At 38.4% G+C, this 17,207-nt stretch overlaps 1 protein-coding gene across 1 annotated transcript in view; it reads right to left on the bottom strand.

Moving 5' to 3' along the window:
* The window catches only part of SLIT3 (slit guidance ligand 3), a 612,784-nt gene that overhangs the window by 157,932 nt on the left and 437,645 nt on the right, over positions 1 to 17,207 (bottom strand). Inside the window, 2 exon segments of the mRNA XM_042452193.1 lie at positions 2,838 to 2,912; positions 4,944 to 5,094. Of these exon segments, the coding sequence (XP_042308127.1) occupies positions 2,838 to 2,912; positions 4,944 to 5,094 (226 nt within the window).

Here is a 17,207-nt window from a genome sequence, read left to right as displayed (position 1 = left end):
AACAGGCATCTCAAGGGATGTTGGAATCATCTAGCCTAAACCATAAGGAATGTAGATACGCTGGTATAGTCAAATATTACACATGGAGCTGCTGCTCTTTCTTGTTTGCATCAAAATATATGCTATGTAATAGGCTAGTGGTTTTCTTTCTTTCTTTCTTTCTTTCTTTCATTTGTATGCCACCTTTTTCTTAGAAGGGACCCAAGGTGCTTCACTGGTAAAAAGCATCTCAAAAAACATTACAACAAAAACATCAAAAAACCATATAAAACCACATAAAAATATACAAAAACTAAAAGGTATGACCATCACACACACTGCACACAAAAGCCAATCTAGCATGATTATATGTTAACATGCTTTCTTAAATAAAAATATCTTAGCTTGCTGATGAAAGGCAAGCAGGGAGGGGGATAGCTTAGCCTCCTGTGGGAGGGAGTTCCAGAGGGTGGGAGCAGATACTGAGAAGGCTGTCTCTTGTGTTGTCACCAAGCAAGCCTGTGATGGTGGCAGGACTAAGAGACAACCTTCTCCTAAAGGTCTTAGGGCTCTAGCAAGTTTGTATGGGGCATTAAAGTAAAGGTAAAGGTTTTCCTTTGACGTGAATGTCTAGTTGTAGCCAACTGTAGGGAGTGGTGCTCATCTCTGTTACTAAGCCTAAGAGCCAGCGTTGTCCAAAGACGACTCTCTGGTCATGAGACCAGAATAATTGTACAGAATGCTGTTTACCTTCCCATGAAGTGGTACCTATTTATCTACTTGCATTTGCATGCTTTTGAACTGCTAGGTTGGCAGAAGCTGGGACTAGTCATGGGGGCTCACCCCTTCATGTGTCACTAGGACCTTGAACTGCCAATCTTCCGACCTTACAATCATCAGAACTGGGGTCTTAACTCAAACAGTCTAGACCTAAGCCATGTCGGGTTTTATAGATCATGATCAGCACTTTGAATTGTGCCTGGAAACAAACTAGTAGCCAGTGAAGCTGTTTCAACAAGGGACGGTAATCCTACTAGATCCTACTAATCTTTTTAGAACACTGTTTTGTCTACTGGACTGCCAGGCTAAGGTAAGGAAGCCTCAACTTCTTTGTGCCTACTTGATGTCATTCTGTGCCCACATGCATATATTTTTTTGCATAGTTCTGCAAATTGCTGGCAAGTTTCTCTGGTAGTGAGGATCCCCTCCTAGCACAGCAATTAGATAAGAACAGCTGTTCAATCAAAGAAATCACTGCTGCACTTTTAACAGGGAATCCAATGATAACTCTAAGTTATAGCAAGGTCATATCGAAAGATGGGAGTTACAGGATACCCAGGGCCTAAACACATCTTCTCCATTTTCTGATATAGTTTATCTGCTAAGGCTATTTCCAAAACTAGGCTTGAAGCCAAACTGAAAGGGATTCAGATTCATTAATAAATATTTTATTACTAACAGCTAGAGTTGCCAGATCTCAGGGTCTGCCCCAAGTCTCCAATTTGCATGTGTTATTTACAGGCAGGAGATGAGGATGCAAGGAGGCAAGGGAAGCTGAGGCCTGAAGGCTCCTGGAGACCATCACCCATCATCCACCAGTCCCACCCTTCTGCTCTGCTTTAACAACCTTGCAGGCAGAAGAGACTGTAAGGAGGCAAGAGAGAGGAAAGCACCTCTGGTTTATTATTATTATTATTATTATTAGTGTTTAATGATGATTGTATTTTGTTAAGGGATGAGGGATGGAATTTTAGTTGTATATATTATGTTTTGTTTAGGTATTTTATTTATTTGCTTATGCAAATCGTTTATGTATTTTATGTAATTGTTTACGTAATTTTGTTTAATGTTTAATGACGGTTGTATTTTACTTAAGGGATGAAGGATGGAATTTTATTTATTTGCTTGTGTAAATAGTTTGTGCATTTTATGTGTTTTTATGTAATTTTGTAAACTGCTTTGATCTTTTTTGAAAGGCGGTATATAAATAAATTTATTATTATTATATTTATTATTATTATTATTCCATCTGCATTTTAGATGGGATCAGCTCCAGGTAAGTAGAAAGGGATGTGTGAAAATGTCCAGCTCAAACTAGTAGAGCATTGACTTGCTAAAATATCCAATTGATTTGTTGCTGCAACTTGTAAAGACTTGTTGCTGCATTTACTTAGTCACTTCCTCCTTGCCTCCCAGTGCCAGGACTCCCCGGCAGCTTTGCTCAGAGCCCATCTTCTGGCCAGAAGAAAGGAGGCTAGATTAAATGTTTCTTATCCTATTTTCCTAAGTAGCTGAAAAGGATAAGCATCTTGATCTGGGAACTGCCCATTGTTGGTTTGTGTGTGCATGTTCTAATAATAATAATTTATATTCCGCTTTTTCTCAAGGAATCAAAATGGATTACAACAGTATAAAATAACACAGGATAGAGTTAAAATTATAATTAAAAAAGAAAAATCCCCAAACCCAGCCCACCCCCCAATCATAATGACAAGCTTTGAGCACCTGTTATACTTAATGTATAACAACACTTTATGACAACACCAGTGGCCATCCCTGGGTTTCAGGTTTTGGCCTGGACATCGGGGCCTGTGATGATTCTAAACTAGCAACCCTATTAGCAGCTCGTGTTTCATCTGGTTCCTGTTCACACTGAGTCATTTTCTATTTTGGATGCTGAAGCAATGTGTTTTCTTTACTGATTTTTTACTGTGAACTACTTAATAGTATAATGGATTCTGTGTATGTTCATTTGGAAGAAAACTGCACAACATTTGAGTGGATCTTATTTGAATGTACATCTGTTTGCATCTGAGCCACTATGACTATATCAGCAATTAAAAAGAAACAGAACTTACATCTTTCGTAGGCTGGGTAGCTTCTTGAATATTCCAGTTGCTTCCAGAACAGAAATGTCATTGTCATGTAAACGCCTTAGAAGAAACAACAATAAAATCATGTAAAACTAAGTCTACAGAATTAGACATACCTACATAGCATGTATATCTTTTGCACAAATAATAACAACAAAGACACAGATCACATGCTGGGAGAAAGGCAGGATATAATATAAAACAAAGAGACAGACAGACAGACAGACAGCATAGCACTGTGACAAGGAATAAAACCCAAATTCTCCCACAACTATGAGTTTACTGGACCATCTTGGGTCAGTCACTCCCCACACAATGGCCTGTTACAGACTGCCAAAATAAAGCTGCTTCGGGTCTCTTTGGAGGTATGCTGTTTAAATGATGCGTGCATCCTAAGAATCCAGAAGCTGCACCAAAGCTGCACTCCAGTGCTTAGGAATGGAATGTGGCTTTTGCGCGACCTCCGGACTCTTAGGACCCATGCATCATTTAAATAGCATATCTCCAAAGAGACCCGAAGCAGCTTTATTTTGGCAGTCTGTAACAGGCCTTTATCTACAAAAAAGGATTGTGATGAGGATAAAACTGGGATAAAACCATGCACTCTGGCTTAAGCACCTCGGAGGAAAGGCAGAATGTAAATGCATCAAAAAGCAATTTTTTTCTATCACCCTTGGATTAAGATGAACACTAGCCCCTATCTAGAGTAAACTTACTGAAATGTTAGTTATGACTATCAAGTTTCATTCTTCCCAAAGAGTAGGATTAATGTTGGGTTTAGCCCCCTATTTATAATATTGATCTGAATATCAGACAAGATATACTGCTTAGTTTTTAGAATTTGTCATATAAATAATCAGATTAATATATTATTCATTGTTCAGAAGCAATCCTTACTGAAATGTTGGTTATGACTACCAAATGCCATTCTTCCTAACAAGTCAGGCTAATGTTGGCTTTAGCCCCCTATTTATAATATTGATATGAATTTCAGACATAAGACATACTGCTTAGTTTTCAGAATTTGTCAGGTAAATAGTCAGATGAATATATTGTCATTGTTTGGAAGCAACCTCCAAATGTGATAAATGTTTTGCATTTACAAATTGATTGGTTAATTTAATTATTCTTTACAGAATTCCTTTGCTATGGCTATGTAAATATTTGTCATATAAATTAACATTCTGAATAGCTGTATTTGAATATAAGCATAAGCTCCTGAATTTGTCACACACCACACTTCCTATAATTTAAAGCTGCACATTCAGCACAAGCATTTGGTGTCCACAGGGCTCTGGCAGATGGGGAGGGTCCACTTCTAACATCTGAGTTTGGCCCTTTAATTCCCCTCCCCCTTTTAGTTGGTGCTCTAAACAACACCAGATTGCTGGGTCTCGCTACCATTTTAATTTCCAGCAGTGGTGCCAACACAGTGCCATTCTGACACATTGTGGGATATTAATTTCCCAGTTATCTGGCACTGATTGGAGGACTGCTATTCAGCAACTTCAGCCAAGTGAGCCCACTAGAGGATGCCAAAAACAGTGGGGGGTTCACTAGAGGGCACTTTGAAGGGACTATGAATATTTCTTTTAAAACAGGGTTGACAAATTTGATCAGCTTGGATGTCAATACCTGTCCTGAAGATCCATCATGTGTCACACGCCCACACCCACAATGAAACTAGAAGTGACTAGAAATCCATTTCAGGTTTCACCCCCTTCTGGTGTTTTTTTTTTTACCAAAAAAGGGACCATAGCCACTTTTGAAGGCGAACTGCACTTCCTATAGGGTTCCAGAACTGCTCCCTGCCCCTGCATATAAAAGCAAGCCTTTTACTTAAAAGAATCTTGAAATCAGAAAGCAGGTGTGAGTACAGTTATGAAGTAATAAGATTTATTGTATATATTACTGATTTTTACTCCAAGGCAGCACTCAAAACCTAAGGAGACAATATTGCAGTTGTATCACAATGCCCTTTGAAACCTTGGATAACATCTAAGCTCGGCTAGCAAAAAAATCCCCAAGCAACTCAATTACTCCAGTAGTGGAGCATTTTGTGGTCTTTCCCCCCAAAATCGCCACACTTACAGGTCTGTTGTATATTCTGGGAGGTGACTAGGAAGTCGAGTGAGCTTTTGGTTAGAGCAGTCTACAATTGTTCCCTCACAGCGGCATTTTTCAGGGCAGACCAGGTCCATGAAGCATTCCCCAGTGAACTTACTCCTGTAGTCCTCTGAACCTGTAAAATTTAATATTTCCAGATAAATAAGTGCACAGTGAAATAGCCATCACAAATTACTTCTGGAGAAGAGAGTACTTGTGTTTCCTTGGTGAATCAAAAAGAATGAACTGAAATCTTTATTTTGTTGTGAAGTGGCTCCAGCAATTTACTCCAGTGTAATTCTAAGAGACTGCAGACATGTCTCTTCTCTTGGAAAACTTTTCCAATCCCTTTTTACCTTTCAGAAAATATATTTCTCAGCTTTAATACCAATTCACTGTCACAAGACACTCAATCAGTTTTGACAATGTCTATAATCAAAACGTATGAGTCTGCTTTGCAAGGATATATATTTTATTAAACAGCGTGAGAACAGTGCATAAGAAAGTAACATGAGTAGGAATGGTTTGCACTTTAACCATAAGTGGTATTTCTTATATTGAATAAAAATAGCAATTCAGCGTACAATTCTTGACTTGTTTTAATTATATGCACATCCAGTTTATTCTCAATGAACCAGCCTTTCCAATTTTTTTAAAAAAAAGAACTAACAAGAACTTTAAACATGATCTTCACACTTATGGCAGTGAAAGTATTAATGGATAGATAATCAAAGAGTTATCAGCACAGATTCAACCAGCAGTGCTTGCTTATTCCCTTCATAGTTAATTATGGGATCAACTAAATATTTTTCAGAAATCATTTGTTATGTTCAGTCATCCTAATAAACCCAAGCGTTTGTAACTTTTCTAGGACTGTATAAGTCATCTGTAATTGCAACACCTATTTGTCAATGTCTGATTCACTTATTTGAGAAACACAACCTTTTAGAAAGGGCATTTTGGAAAGGCAAAAAACTAGAAGGCAAAATTGTTCAATTGATCTGCATACTCTTGAAAGGTCTTTAATAAAAATTTGTGTAAAGAGATCTTAATTAATTTTAGCATTCTTAATTCAGTTTGAGAACTTTGCTTGTGCTTTCTCTCACCATAAACCAGAGAAGCTGCATACATGACATATAGATCTGTACAAATGCTGCATTTTATCACCCTCTCTGTTTAACTTGTATACTGAACATATCATATGCAAACCTGGATGAGAAAAGAAGTGTGAAAATTGGAAGAAGGAACATCAACAATTTAAGATATGCAAACACTACCATCAGAAAATAGCAAATATTTTATGTGATTACTGAAGAAAGTCAAGGAAGAAAATGCAAAGGCAGGCAGGTTGACAGCTGAACATTAAAAAAACAAAAATAAGGACTACATATGATTTACATAACTTTATTTTAATTTTAAAGTAGAGAATGAAAGCCTTGAGACAGTAAAAAAAAGTCTATAACTTGGCTCAGTCATTAATCAAAATGGTGATTGCAGTCAAGAAATCGTAAAAAGATGAGGACTTGGAAAGAGCTAGACAAGATCTCAAAGTGTGAAGATATACCATTTAATATAAAAGCCAGAATAGTCCATCCCATCATATTTCCAATTTATATGTATAAATTGTGAAAGCTGGACAGTGAAGAAACCCGATAGGAAGAAAATCAACTCATTTGAAATGTGGTGTTGGAGGAGAGTTATATGGATACCATAGACTACCAAAAAGACAAATAAATGGGTCCCAGAGCAAATCAAACTTGAACTGTTCCTAGAAACCAACATGACTAAACTAAATTGCACATATTATGGGAAGACATGACTCACTAGAAAGACAGTAATGCTTGGCAAGGGAGAAACCAGTAGGAAAAGAGGAAGAACACATTCCAGGTGGATAAACTCAAATCAAAGAAATGACAGCCCTGGGTCTGCAAGACCTGAGAAGTGCTGTTGATTAGAGGGTGACTTAGGAGTCTCTCATTCATGGGGTCGCCATAAGTCAAAGCTGAGTTGACAGCAATGAACAGACAAATGCTACCACACAGAATGTTTCATGTAGTATTATTATGTATGAAACAACAAAATTATCAGTTCTTCAACTCACCAAAATACATTATTTGCTACCTAGTACCACCCAAGTCCTTAAGCACTTGTAATACTCACTACTATTTAACTTCCAGGTAAAATTTAATGTGCTGATTCTGTCTTTTAAAGCTCTAAATTGGGCTTGCTTATTTGACAGAACAATATCTCCTCAAGTTCTTCCACACGATTTACATTAGTCACAGATGGTTTCTGTACAGCAAACAGGGCTAGAGACCTTCTAGTGTCCCTGAGCATAATCATGTCCCATTGACAGTTCACTGACCATATCAGGTAACCACAGGGGTTACCTGATGGAAAAGTTTTTTCATATATGAACTATAGGTGAATCATTAAGTAGAAATTAAAATAAGAATGCTTACTTGGCATTTAATTCTATCAAAATAAACAGAATTTCCTGCAGAGAAAGTACAGTATGTTTAATTAGAATATCAACACTTCTCCTTCATCTATTTAATATGCAAGACAAAGCTCATGCACACCCACAATAACTTCACTTTGCCCTTCCGGTCCCTTCAATAATTTGTCTACTTACACTTACATAATTTTTAAAAGTCTGATATGAATTTTGCATTATATTTTGCATTTTTAAAAGTCCAGCTGAAGGTGTTCCCAGCAATAGAGTTTAATGTTAACTAAGTGAAAATAGCAACCTATAGCTTCTTTGGGTCCCAAACTTTTGAGAAAAGTGGGATACAAATAATAATAATAATATTGTATCCTGCCTCTCCCACAGGATCGAGGCAGCTACACCAGTAGTAAAAATAAGGTAGTAGTAGTAGTAGTAGTAGTAGTAGTGGTAGTGGGTGACCCCATTTTTTCATATTTCTATAACTATAAATTTACCCCTCCTCCAATTATACACTACAATTTGTTTACATTTTAGGAGATTAGAACTGCACCTTTCATTCCCATGCTAGCCATGGGATGTAAACTCACAGGGACGGATTGTATCACACAGCTCCATCCCTGGGCAGTACTCAACCCGTACCTGACCCAGCCTTCTCCCAGATCTTTTAAAAAACAGGAAAATAAGGAATGAAAATTGGTGCACTTATCTCCTAAGTAACAGATATAGGATAATGAACTGAAATCTCTACCATTATGCCTATTTTGAGGAAACAATACATACAATCCATAATGAATAACAACCTTCTGTAACAACAGGCTGCATAGCAAAAAGACTGGAATCAAAATGGAGTCACTAGGAAACAAAGGAGAGGAAGGCAAAAAAACATGCTTGCGTGACTCCTATATGACTGTGGAATTACATAATTTTTGGGAAAGGCTTCAAAGGGAGCCTTCCTCCCAAAGTCTGAGCATGATTGGTGGCCTGCAAAAACAATAGCACATTAAGTATCAGTTGAAAACAGAAAACACGAAAACCAAGGAGTTCTCAGTGAAGAAGAACTGTCCTGCCTGGGCCCATAAAGTTTTCAGACTCATAGCAGTATTTGTGTGTGTGCGCAGATTTTCACCTCATAGCTCCATGGGCTATGTCAGAACATTCAGGGATACCAGAAATGACTTAAACTGCCACATTTTCTGCCAGTTGGACAAGAGGGTTGGCCAGCTTGGGGATGAAAAATCATCCAGAAATTGGCAAACAGTTTTCTTTAAAAAAAATATAGGGGTCATGAGGGTCATCAGAGAGCAGCAAAAGTGGAGTTTGTGCACTGAGCAGAATGAGAGCTGCACTTTCCCCAACCTTGGTATAACAAAAAATGGCTGGCTGACTAAAACCTGAATATGAATATTTCTGATAGAGGACAAGGATAAACAAACATTTTATTCCAGATCCCAATGGATTAAACATACATTTTTGGTTACCCTGCAAAAGCAGCTTGGGGAGTTTCTTCACAATACATTAGGGCTTCTACGTGTGTGCCACTTTTGTTAAGGACCATGTAGTTCTTTTTGTCTCTGTGACAATTGGTTTCAAATTACAATTAAATCATAGGATCAGTTATTTATCAGGCAATTATCTCAATGCTTTGATGTATACAGTATTCAAAAGTTAAGTACCAAAAAAGCCCCAACTTAATATTTAAGATATTAAAAACCCTCAGCACTTAATAAGGGGGGGGGGGAGATAGTGCACCAAATATGAGACTGTGATACAGAAAGGAATACGAATGAGACTTTGCCTCACTCTTTGTAATCTAACACTGAACCAAACTTATCTCTTTCTGTCTCCCTTTTAGCAGAGTAAAACTAGATGCAACAGGGTCAGTCAGTACTTATTCCCCATGCATGCTTCACTATGCTTCATTGCTTCAAGCACTTTTCTGCTGCCCCAGCTTTGATATTAGAACTGAGCCAAACCAGAGAGCAGTGAGGTTAGGCAGGGAAGGGTATTCCCCCCCCCTTCAGTTTTAAAAGTAGATCCTCCACCCCCATTTCCATTTTATGTATGAATGAGACAGACACATGAACAAATACATATGCCTATCCTATCACATCTAGTTTGTGCATGGCAAAGAGACATGCCAATGATCACACACTGGAGCATGTAAACCACTCAATTTTGCACTGAGTATTTATTCATTCAGTGAATGTCACTTTCAATACACAGGCCGAAGTCTGAAAAACCACACAAACAGTTCCCACACAGAGTTCTGACTTTTGTTTGTCAAACAGCTGCCCCTCCACCTCTGTGCTACATCGGCAAGTATATTTGAAAACTTGAGATTTTCAGAAGTAATATGTTACTTAGCTTGGGGGTGGGTGGTCTGCTCTTCCAAGGAAAAAGATGAATATTGCACTAGTTTCACCCAAGTGTTCCAGCATATCTAGTGTAACTCTACCATAGCATACCACCATACACTTCCAAAATACATCACAGAAGTATTGGTCACCTTGACAGAGAATTGCCATTTCTTTATAGAACAGAATCCTTAATGGGTTATCCTTTATTCATTCAGTTAAGATATAGCATAATTATGTTTACCTGTAAACTAATACCGTATATCAATTCAAAACAACCGAGGAGTGTGCATACTGTATACTTAGAATTTTACAGCTGAATGATGTACCAGGCACATTTAATATCTGAGTCATTACACTGAGTCTATCCATTACAAGTGGGAAACACAATACTAAAATCTGGAAAGTTTACTGAATTTTTAAACATGCCTAAAAAGAAGAAGAGAGATGTAGTGGTTTGAGCATTGGACTATGACTCTGGAGACCACGGTTTGAATTCCCACTTGGTCTTGGAAACTCACTGGGTGACCTTGGGATGTTGCAAACTCTCAGATTAAGGCAAATCTTGCCAAAACAAATCCCCATGATAGGTTCACTTCAGGCTCACCATAAGTCAGAAATGACTTGAGGGCAAAGAACAATAAAAAAGGTGCAAGGTATGACACTTGAGCTCTGAGCTTTTCTTCTGTTTTAGTAAAAAAAAAAATTCAGCTAGGAAAAATGTGGTATGTCTACTCTTTTGCTTTATACAGGTGAAATAGCTACAACAAGAAGAGGTTGCTTATTCACTGTATATGTGTACATTAAAATTTTAAATGTGAAATATCTAAAGAATTGTGGAGTGTGAGGTGATAAACACCACATGCCATCATCAAGTGCTCTAAGATACCTATCAGCCTGCAAGACAGCAGCAATCAGCTTCCAACAGGAGGAAATTTACTCTTTAACTTGAGCCTTGAGATCTCTTGGACAGGTGGCAGCTCTATCATGTTATTCCCATTAGGGAAACTAATGTGAAAGCCAGCCATCTGGCTGCAGCACCAGTTATATGTGTCCATCCATCTCTACATGCCTTACTTTATCAACATGCTCTCATGAGGCTTTAAGTGGATATGGTGCAATTCAAGAGGTACAATCTAATGGATTATGTGCAAGCATTACTTCAATTATAAAAATCAAATAGAGGGTGGCTGCAGAGAAAAATGTTATTTTAGAACTTTAGTACCGAGGGGAAAAGTTTCAAAGAAAACTAACAAGATCTACAGTACCACATTGGCACTTTATCCATATGTATATTAATTTTAGTAGTTATTTTAGTGAAAATATGTATTACAAAAGTCAGATGAAGTGATATCATATTTTATACCTTAGTAAAAACTATAATTCCATTTCCTGTAGGTCCTGCTCTTGCACTATTCCCCCCTTTGCCAAAGAAGGGAAATCAGCTTCTCTTCTCACTTTTCAGAAACATACATTAAGCAAAAGAGGCAACCACTTGAATTACTCTTGGTTAAAATAATAGAGACTAATGATATTGGGAGCTGGGGATGTTTAGCCTGGAGAAGAGAAGGTTAAGAGGTGATATGATAGTCCTGTTTAAATATTTGAAGGGATGTCATATTGAGGAGGGAGCAAGCTTGTTTTCTGCTGCTCCAGAGACTAGGACCAGGAGCAGTGGATGCAAACTGCAGGAAAAGAGATTCCACCTCAACATTATGAGGAACTTCCTGACAGTAAGGGCTGTTCGACAGTGGAACAAACTCCCTTGGGGTGTAGTGGAGTCTCCTTCCTTGGAGGTCTTCAAGCAGAGGCTGGATGGCCATCTGTCAGGGATACTTTGATTGAGATTTCCTGCATGGCAGGGGGTTGGACTGGATGGCCCTTGCGGTCTCTTCCAACTCTACAATTCTTTGATTCTATGATTCTATAAGGCTTATTCAGGGAGGAAGAGAGATGACCATATCATGTGACAAATTACCATAGGATGCATATAACTACTTGGGAAGCAAGATATTTGGTACAGATATTTGGCCCAAATGAACTTGGAGTATATTCTCTTCTCCTCCTTGGTTGCCTCACTCATCTTACCAAATGGTTAGGAAAAATACATTTCTTCTACAATGTATCTGAGGAGGCAAAGCAATATGAAAAAAGTAATTGTTTGCACTTTTACATAAGGCATGAGCCTTCAAATAGTTTCAGGGAATCACATGGGTTTTTGGGACACAGAACTGAGGTTCTTCAAGAGGAAGATTCGTAATGGGGGGTCCTGCACCTGCTAGTGCAGTGGTTAAATGCTTGTACTGTATCCACCCACTCACAAACCATAAGTTTGTGAGTTCAACACCAGCCCAGGGGCTCAAGCTTGACTCAGGCTTGCATCCTTCCAAGGTCGCTAAAATGAGTATACAGCTTGTTGGGGCAATTAGCTTACACTTTGTAAACCACTTAGAGAGTGCTTAAGTACACTGCTAAACAGTATAGAAATGTACTTGCTATTGCTATTGCTATTTTTAAAAGTTAGTGACACTTACTACTTATTTTCTCCACAATATGCAGCCCTTGGGCAGTGTTTGTGGGCACACTATAAGTTAATGTAGTGCAAGGGATCACAAGCCTGACTAGGGCTGCTGGTAAATGCCCTATTCTCCATAGTTCCTTGCAAGAAAAGGTACCATTGCCATGGCAAATGATCAGGATCCTTTGGCAGATAACTCAGGGAAATAACCCACTTTCCACACCAGGTTATTTCATAATGTGAATGACCTCTCAGTTGAAAAAGGGTTCCCTCAAGACATCTTGACAGCTACCAATATAGACAAACAAATATGTCAAATAGGAAATTACCATCTGAAACATAACTATTTCTCTGAGACGACAGCATAAAGCATACAAATATGCTGAAAGTTGTATTCTAGGACCAAGGTATCAACTATAAGTATTTTAGCTTTTACTTATTCTGTTTGCTATGACACTATGTATTTCACACACTGTTTCTATGATTGAACACTGAACACTGATTAGTGAAAAACCAAGTGTGAATACTACAGTACAGAATCCTGGTATTGTGACTCACTTGCATTCTATAGCTAATCAAATTGATTTTGTTCACAAATTTGCCACTGAAGTTGGAAAATAATTTAATAATCAATCTGTGCTTTTTAAGAGGAATTAATATAATGCATTGCAGCTATTTCACAAGTGAGCAATTTGCAGGAAGACCTCCCAGAGTACTTTACGAACATGTGAGATTTGCGATCAGCCTTTTAATTTTGTGGAATTCATTATAGTTCTTTTTACCACACAGCCTCTGTTCCACTCTCACCTTTGGATGCTCTCACCTTTCACCTTCTGAAGTTTCTGAAAACAGTAGAAGTATCTCAGCATGCCATGCTGCAGGAAAGCACGGAGCCTTCCATGGTGCTTGACAGAACCATGTTCAATTTGTATTGTTCTACCACATGGTTAGATCAAGCACAAAGGAAAATCCCATTAACAGGAAGAGTCAGTGTTAGGCAGCCGCCAAAGAGAAAGGAGCGCTGAAAGGAAGCAGCACGGAGAAGCACAAGCTGGAGATTTCACTGTGAGCAGTTGTCCACGTCTCCCATGCATAAATGAGCTGGAGTTCAACATTTAATGCTACAAATGCAAAAAAACCCCACACGCTACAGCACAGACTGTTAGTGCATGAGAACAACCCACCACAATTTTTGTAAAGTGTAACCCAGTTAAAGATTTGTAAATGTGAGACTTTAGTGACCGTTCAACTGATTAAATACAGTGAGCATATACAAATTGTGAATAACAACTATACATCCATCAACAACAGTATCCGTAATTTAACACATGCATGGAATACTGTTATTTTGCTGTAGCCTTTAGAAAGCCTCCAGCCAATTCAGCAGCTACCTATGAAACAACCAACCTTTCTTACAACCAATCCTTTTTTGTTGCTGTTAAATTTGCTGTTTTCTTATTATCATTTTAATAATCATCTTTTGTTAGTGCTTGGCTTTTTCTATTTAACTTCCACATATTCTATTGCAACAAAACAGCACAGAACAAATGTACTGTATTCTGAGAAACAGAATATCATAATTGTTCTCTTGCAGTACATAACTGAGTTGATTGCTGGTTGAATTTCAACTGAACATGAACACAAATGTTTTCCTTAATATTTTGGTACTCCTCCTGTATCATCTGCTAGGTTTTTCATCATTGAGAGTAAAACAACTGATTGACACCAGTGTACTTCTCTTAACTTTTCCAAAAGAACTATGTGAGATGGGTCCCCCATCCAAGATACCTTCAGTACGACCCACTTTGGTTTGTACCACTACTTTGTACCTCTACTCTGCTGAAGGGATAGAAAATTGTATAAAGTCTTAATCACAATAAAGTTTTTCTAGAAATAACATCAGGACCCAGTTGTTTATTTTTGTACTACTGCAGTAAAGCACAACATTACTACCAAAAACAATAAAACCACACATATACTACTTCCTCTAAAGTTGTCAGGACTACTGCTTACTTTGTTTTTTCAGAAAACACTCCTCTATGCTCTGGACTCCACTTTGCTGCTATGATTTATGTCATAGCAACCATGTAGAACAGCATTATTACAGGGCAATGGAATCTACAACATAGTACAGTGGATCCTTGTTATATGCTGGGGTTTGGTTCCAAGATCCCCCGTGGATAACAAAATCCGTGGATGCTCAGGTCCCATTAAACATAATGACATAGCAAAATGTTGTCCCTTATATAAATTGGAAAATCAAGGTTTGATATTTGAAATATCTACTTTTTAAAAAAACATTTTCAAACTGTGGATACTTGAATCCGTATATAAGAAGGGCCGACTGTAGCTAGTCAACATGGTGAATACATCATTTACATTAGAACCCTTTCATTGAGTCAATGTGGTGTGGTTTGAGCATTGGACTATAACCCTGAAGATCCTGTGATAGATTTGCCATAAGCAGGAAATGACTTCAAAGCACACAATAATAACAACTTGCTTTGAGCACCACTAAACCAAATTCAGAAATCCAGTGTGGTGTAGTGGTTTGAGCATAGGACTATGACTCTGGAAAACAGGGGTCAAATCCTCACTCAGCCTTGGAAACCCACTGGGTGACTCTCAGACCGAGAGGAAGGCAAAGGCAAACCCCCTCTGAACAAATCTTGTCAAGAAAATCCTATGATAGGTTTGCTTTAGGGGTGCCATAAGTCAGAAATTACTTGAAGGCACAAATCAATGCCAAACTCTCTATCTTAAGGAGTGAGTTCAGGCTAAATGGATGGCTTATTACATACAGGAGCAAAAGGCATGTGAAATACAACTGGTACATAAAAACAATGTGAATGGAAAGAGAAACTTTAAATTAACAAGCCTGGAACTCTGTCATATGACATATTGTGAAGCAAATGGCGCTACCTTTCCACCAGAATGTGGCAACCTAGGCATGTCTGCTTTGGCATATTGTGTGCATGGACTAGAAATAGTTAACTTTTCTTGATGTATAAGTCGGGGGGGGGGGGGGGCTACTTGGCCCCAGGGATCCTCATGGTAGCTCTAAAAAATGCCAAAAGATGCCAAAACAAATCAAAACAAAAAACACCAACTCCTAAACCAAAGTGGCCAAAAGACTATTTTTTGTTTTGAATTTTCATCTGAAATTGTGCAGGAGGGGATGGACTATAAGCTTTGTTAAAAGGCAAATTCCATTTCTAGAGGCTCCCAGGAAAGGCAATATGATCACATACACACACACCCTTTGGCCAGAAAAATTCCAGTGGGGCATGGCTTGAGGTGTCAAGGGCCACAAAAACAAGCTTATGAATCACATGCAGCCACAGAACCACACTTTGTCTATGCCTGATGTACACAATCGCTCTATATGGTGACTGTCAACCCAGAGCTGAAATGAGTAAGCCGCAGTGTGTTCAATAGGGCAGCTCCCATGAATGCATCACTTCATTCCAGCTGGATTAGACTAAAGGCCTACTTCATCCAGCAGGAGTCCACTGAGGATTGGACACTCTTCGTAATCTGAAGATGATATTCATAACCAACAAGACATCTTATCCTTGTCTCAGTATTCTTCCCTCACCCCACCCTACCCCAAACATGCTACCACAAAATACTGGAAAGTGTAGTTCGACAGTTCTTAACAGAAGACTCTGGCATAAATCATGACAGTTAACCAATTATAAGAGAGATAAAGATTTTCTGCGCAAATACATTCAGTGCTTCAGATGAGAATTTTATGATGCATGAGAAAAACACCCAATTATAAGTGAAACTGAAAACTGGAGCTTCCTTTAGGGCTTACACAGTATGTTATGCCTGCATTTTCCCTTTTAATTTTTTCATACCCCTTAGCAGTCTCCGCATAAGGATTGCATTTGAGTTCAATTGCCTTTTCTTGGCATTATTTGATGCAGCAAGGCACAATCAATTCAACAAGTCTGTCAGAAGATAGAAAAGCACTTGTGGCAAACTAGATGTCACTGTATGAACTGCATATTTTCTTGTTGTCAACTCCTCTTTGGGTAGGCTATCTTCCCACTCCCATTCAAAACAAACCTAAGTGAAATTAAACTCAAAAAACAGCCTGTGCACTTGAAACCACTTTGAACCTGTGTGTCAAATGATACTTGAAAACATTTATCATCACTATGTAAACAGTTGCTAAGAATTCAAGCAGAGATGCAAAATACCATAAACCTCTGCTTTCTTTGACAAATGCTTTTGACTGCTACAGATAATGGAAGATAGCATGCTCTAATGCAACAAGTTCTGCAAGAATGACAGTGGTTACATGAAAGAGCCACCAAACAGTGAGATGCTTATGCCTCAGTATTCCATATGTGATTCAGTGCTGCTATCTTGAGTTTGGACTGAATTACTGAGGGGCAACTGACAGAAAGAAAGCTCTATTGGCAAATGGCTCATTGTCCTGTCTCCATTGTTAGTTGTGTTAGTGATGTGTATGACAACTATCTAACATTGTAACAGCTAATTAAATCAGCTCAATGGAACAAGAATCAAATACCACAGTCACTGGAGAAACACATTTGGTTATCAGAGCTTCAAATGGGAAACAAATTCCTATTGTTATGGTAGGAGAGAACAAAGCTTCGGTGACTTTCCACTTCCTTTAAACATTCCTTCATTAGCTGGGAAACCGCAGAACATGTATAGGGAAGATCAATCAATTGCTAGTCAAATGTGACAGAAACAGAGGAGGAAAAAAGAAATCTAGAAGAGAAAACGAAGCCATTTCCCTGAGTGGAGCAATATTTTTCCTGCCATTGGCAGCAAATGCTGTGGGGCTGCACACTAATCAAGGCACCCTGCCAGTTCTAAAGCAAGCAGAGCTATCATTGAGCAAGTACAATCTGCTGCTGGATTCCTTTTGATTTCCCCCTAGAAAA

Source organism: Sceloporus undulatus, chromosome 2, assembly GCF_019175285.1.
Source record: "Sceloporus undulatus isolate JIND9_A2432 ecotype Alabama chromosome 2, SceUnd_v1.1, whole genome shotgun sequence".
Classification (NCBI taxonomy): Eukaryota; Metazoa; Chordata; class Lepidosauria; order Squamata; family Phrynosomatidae; genus Sceloporus; species Sceloporus undulatus.
This window is presented reverse-complemented; position numbering and strand designations above follow the sequence as displayed.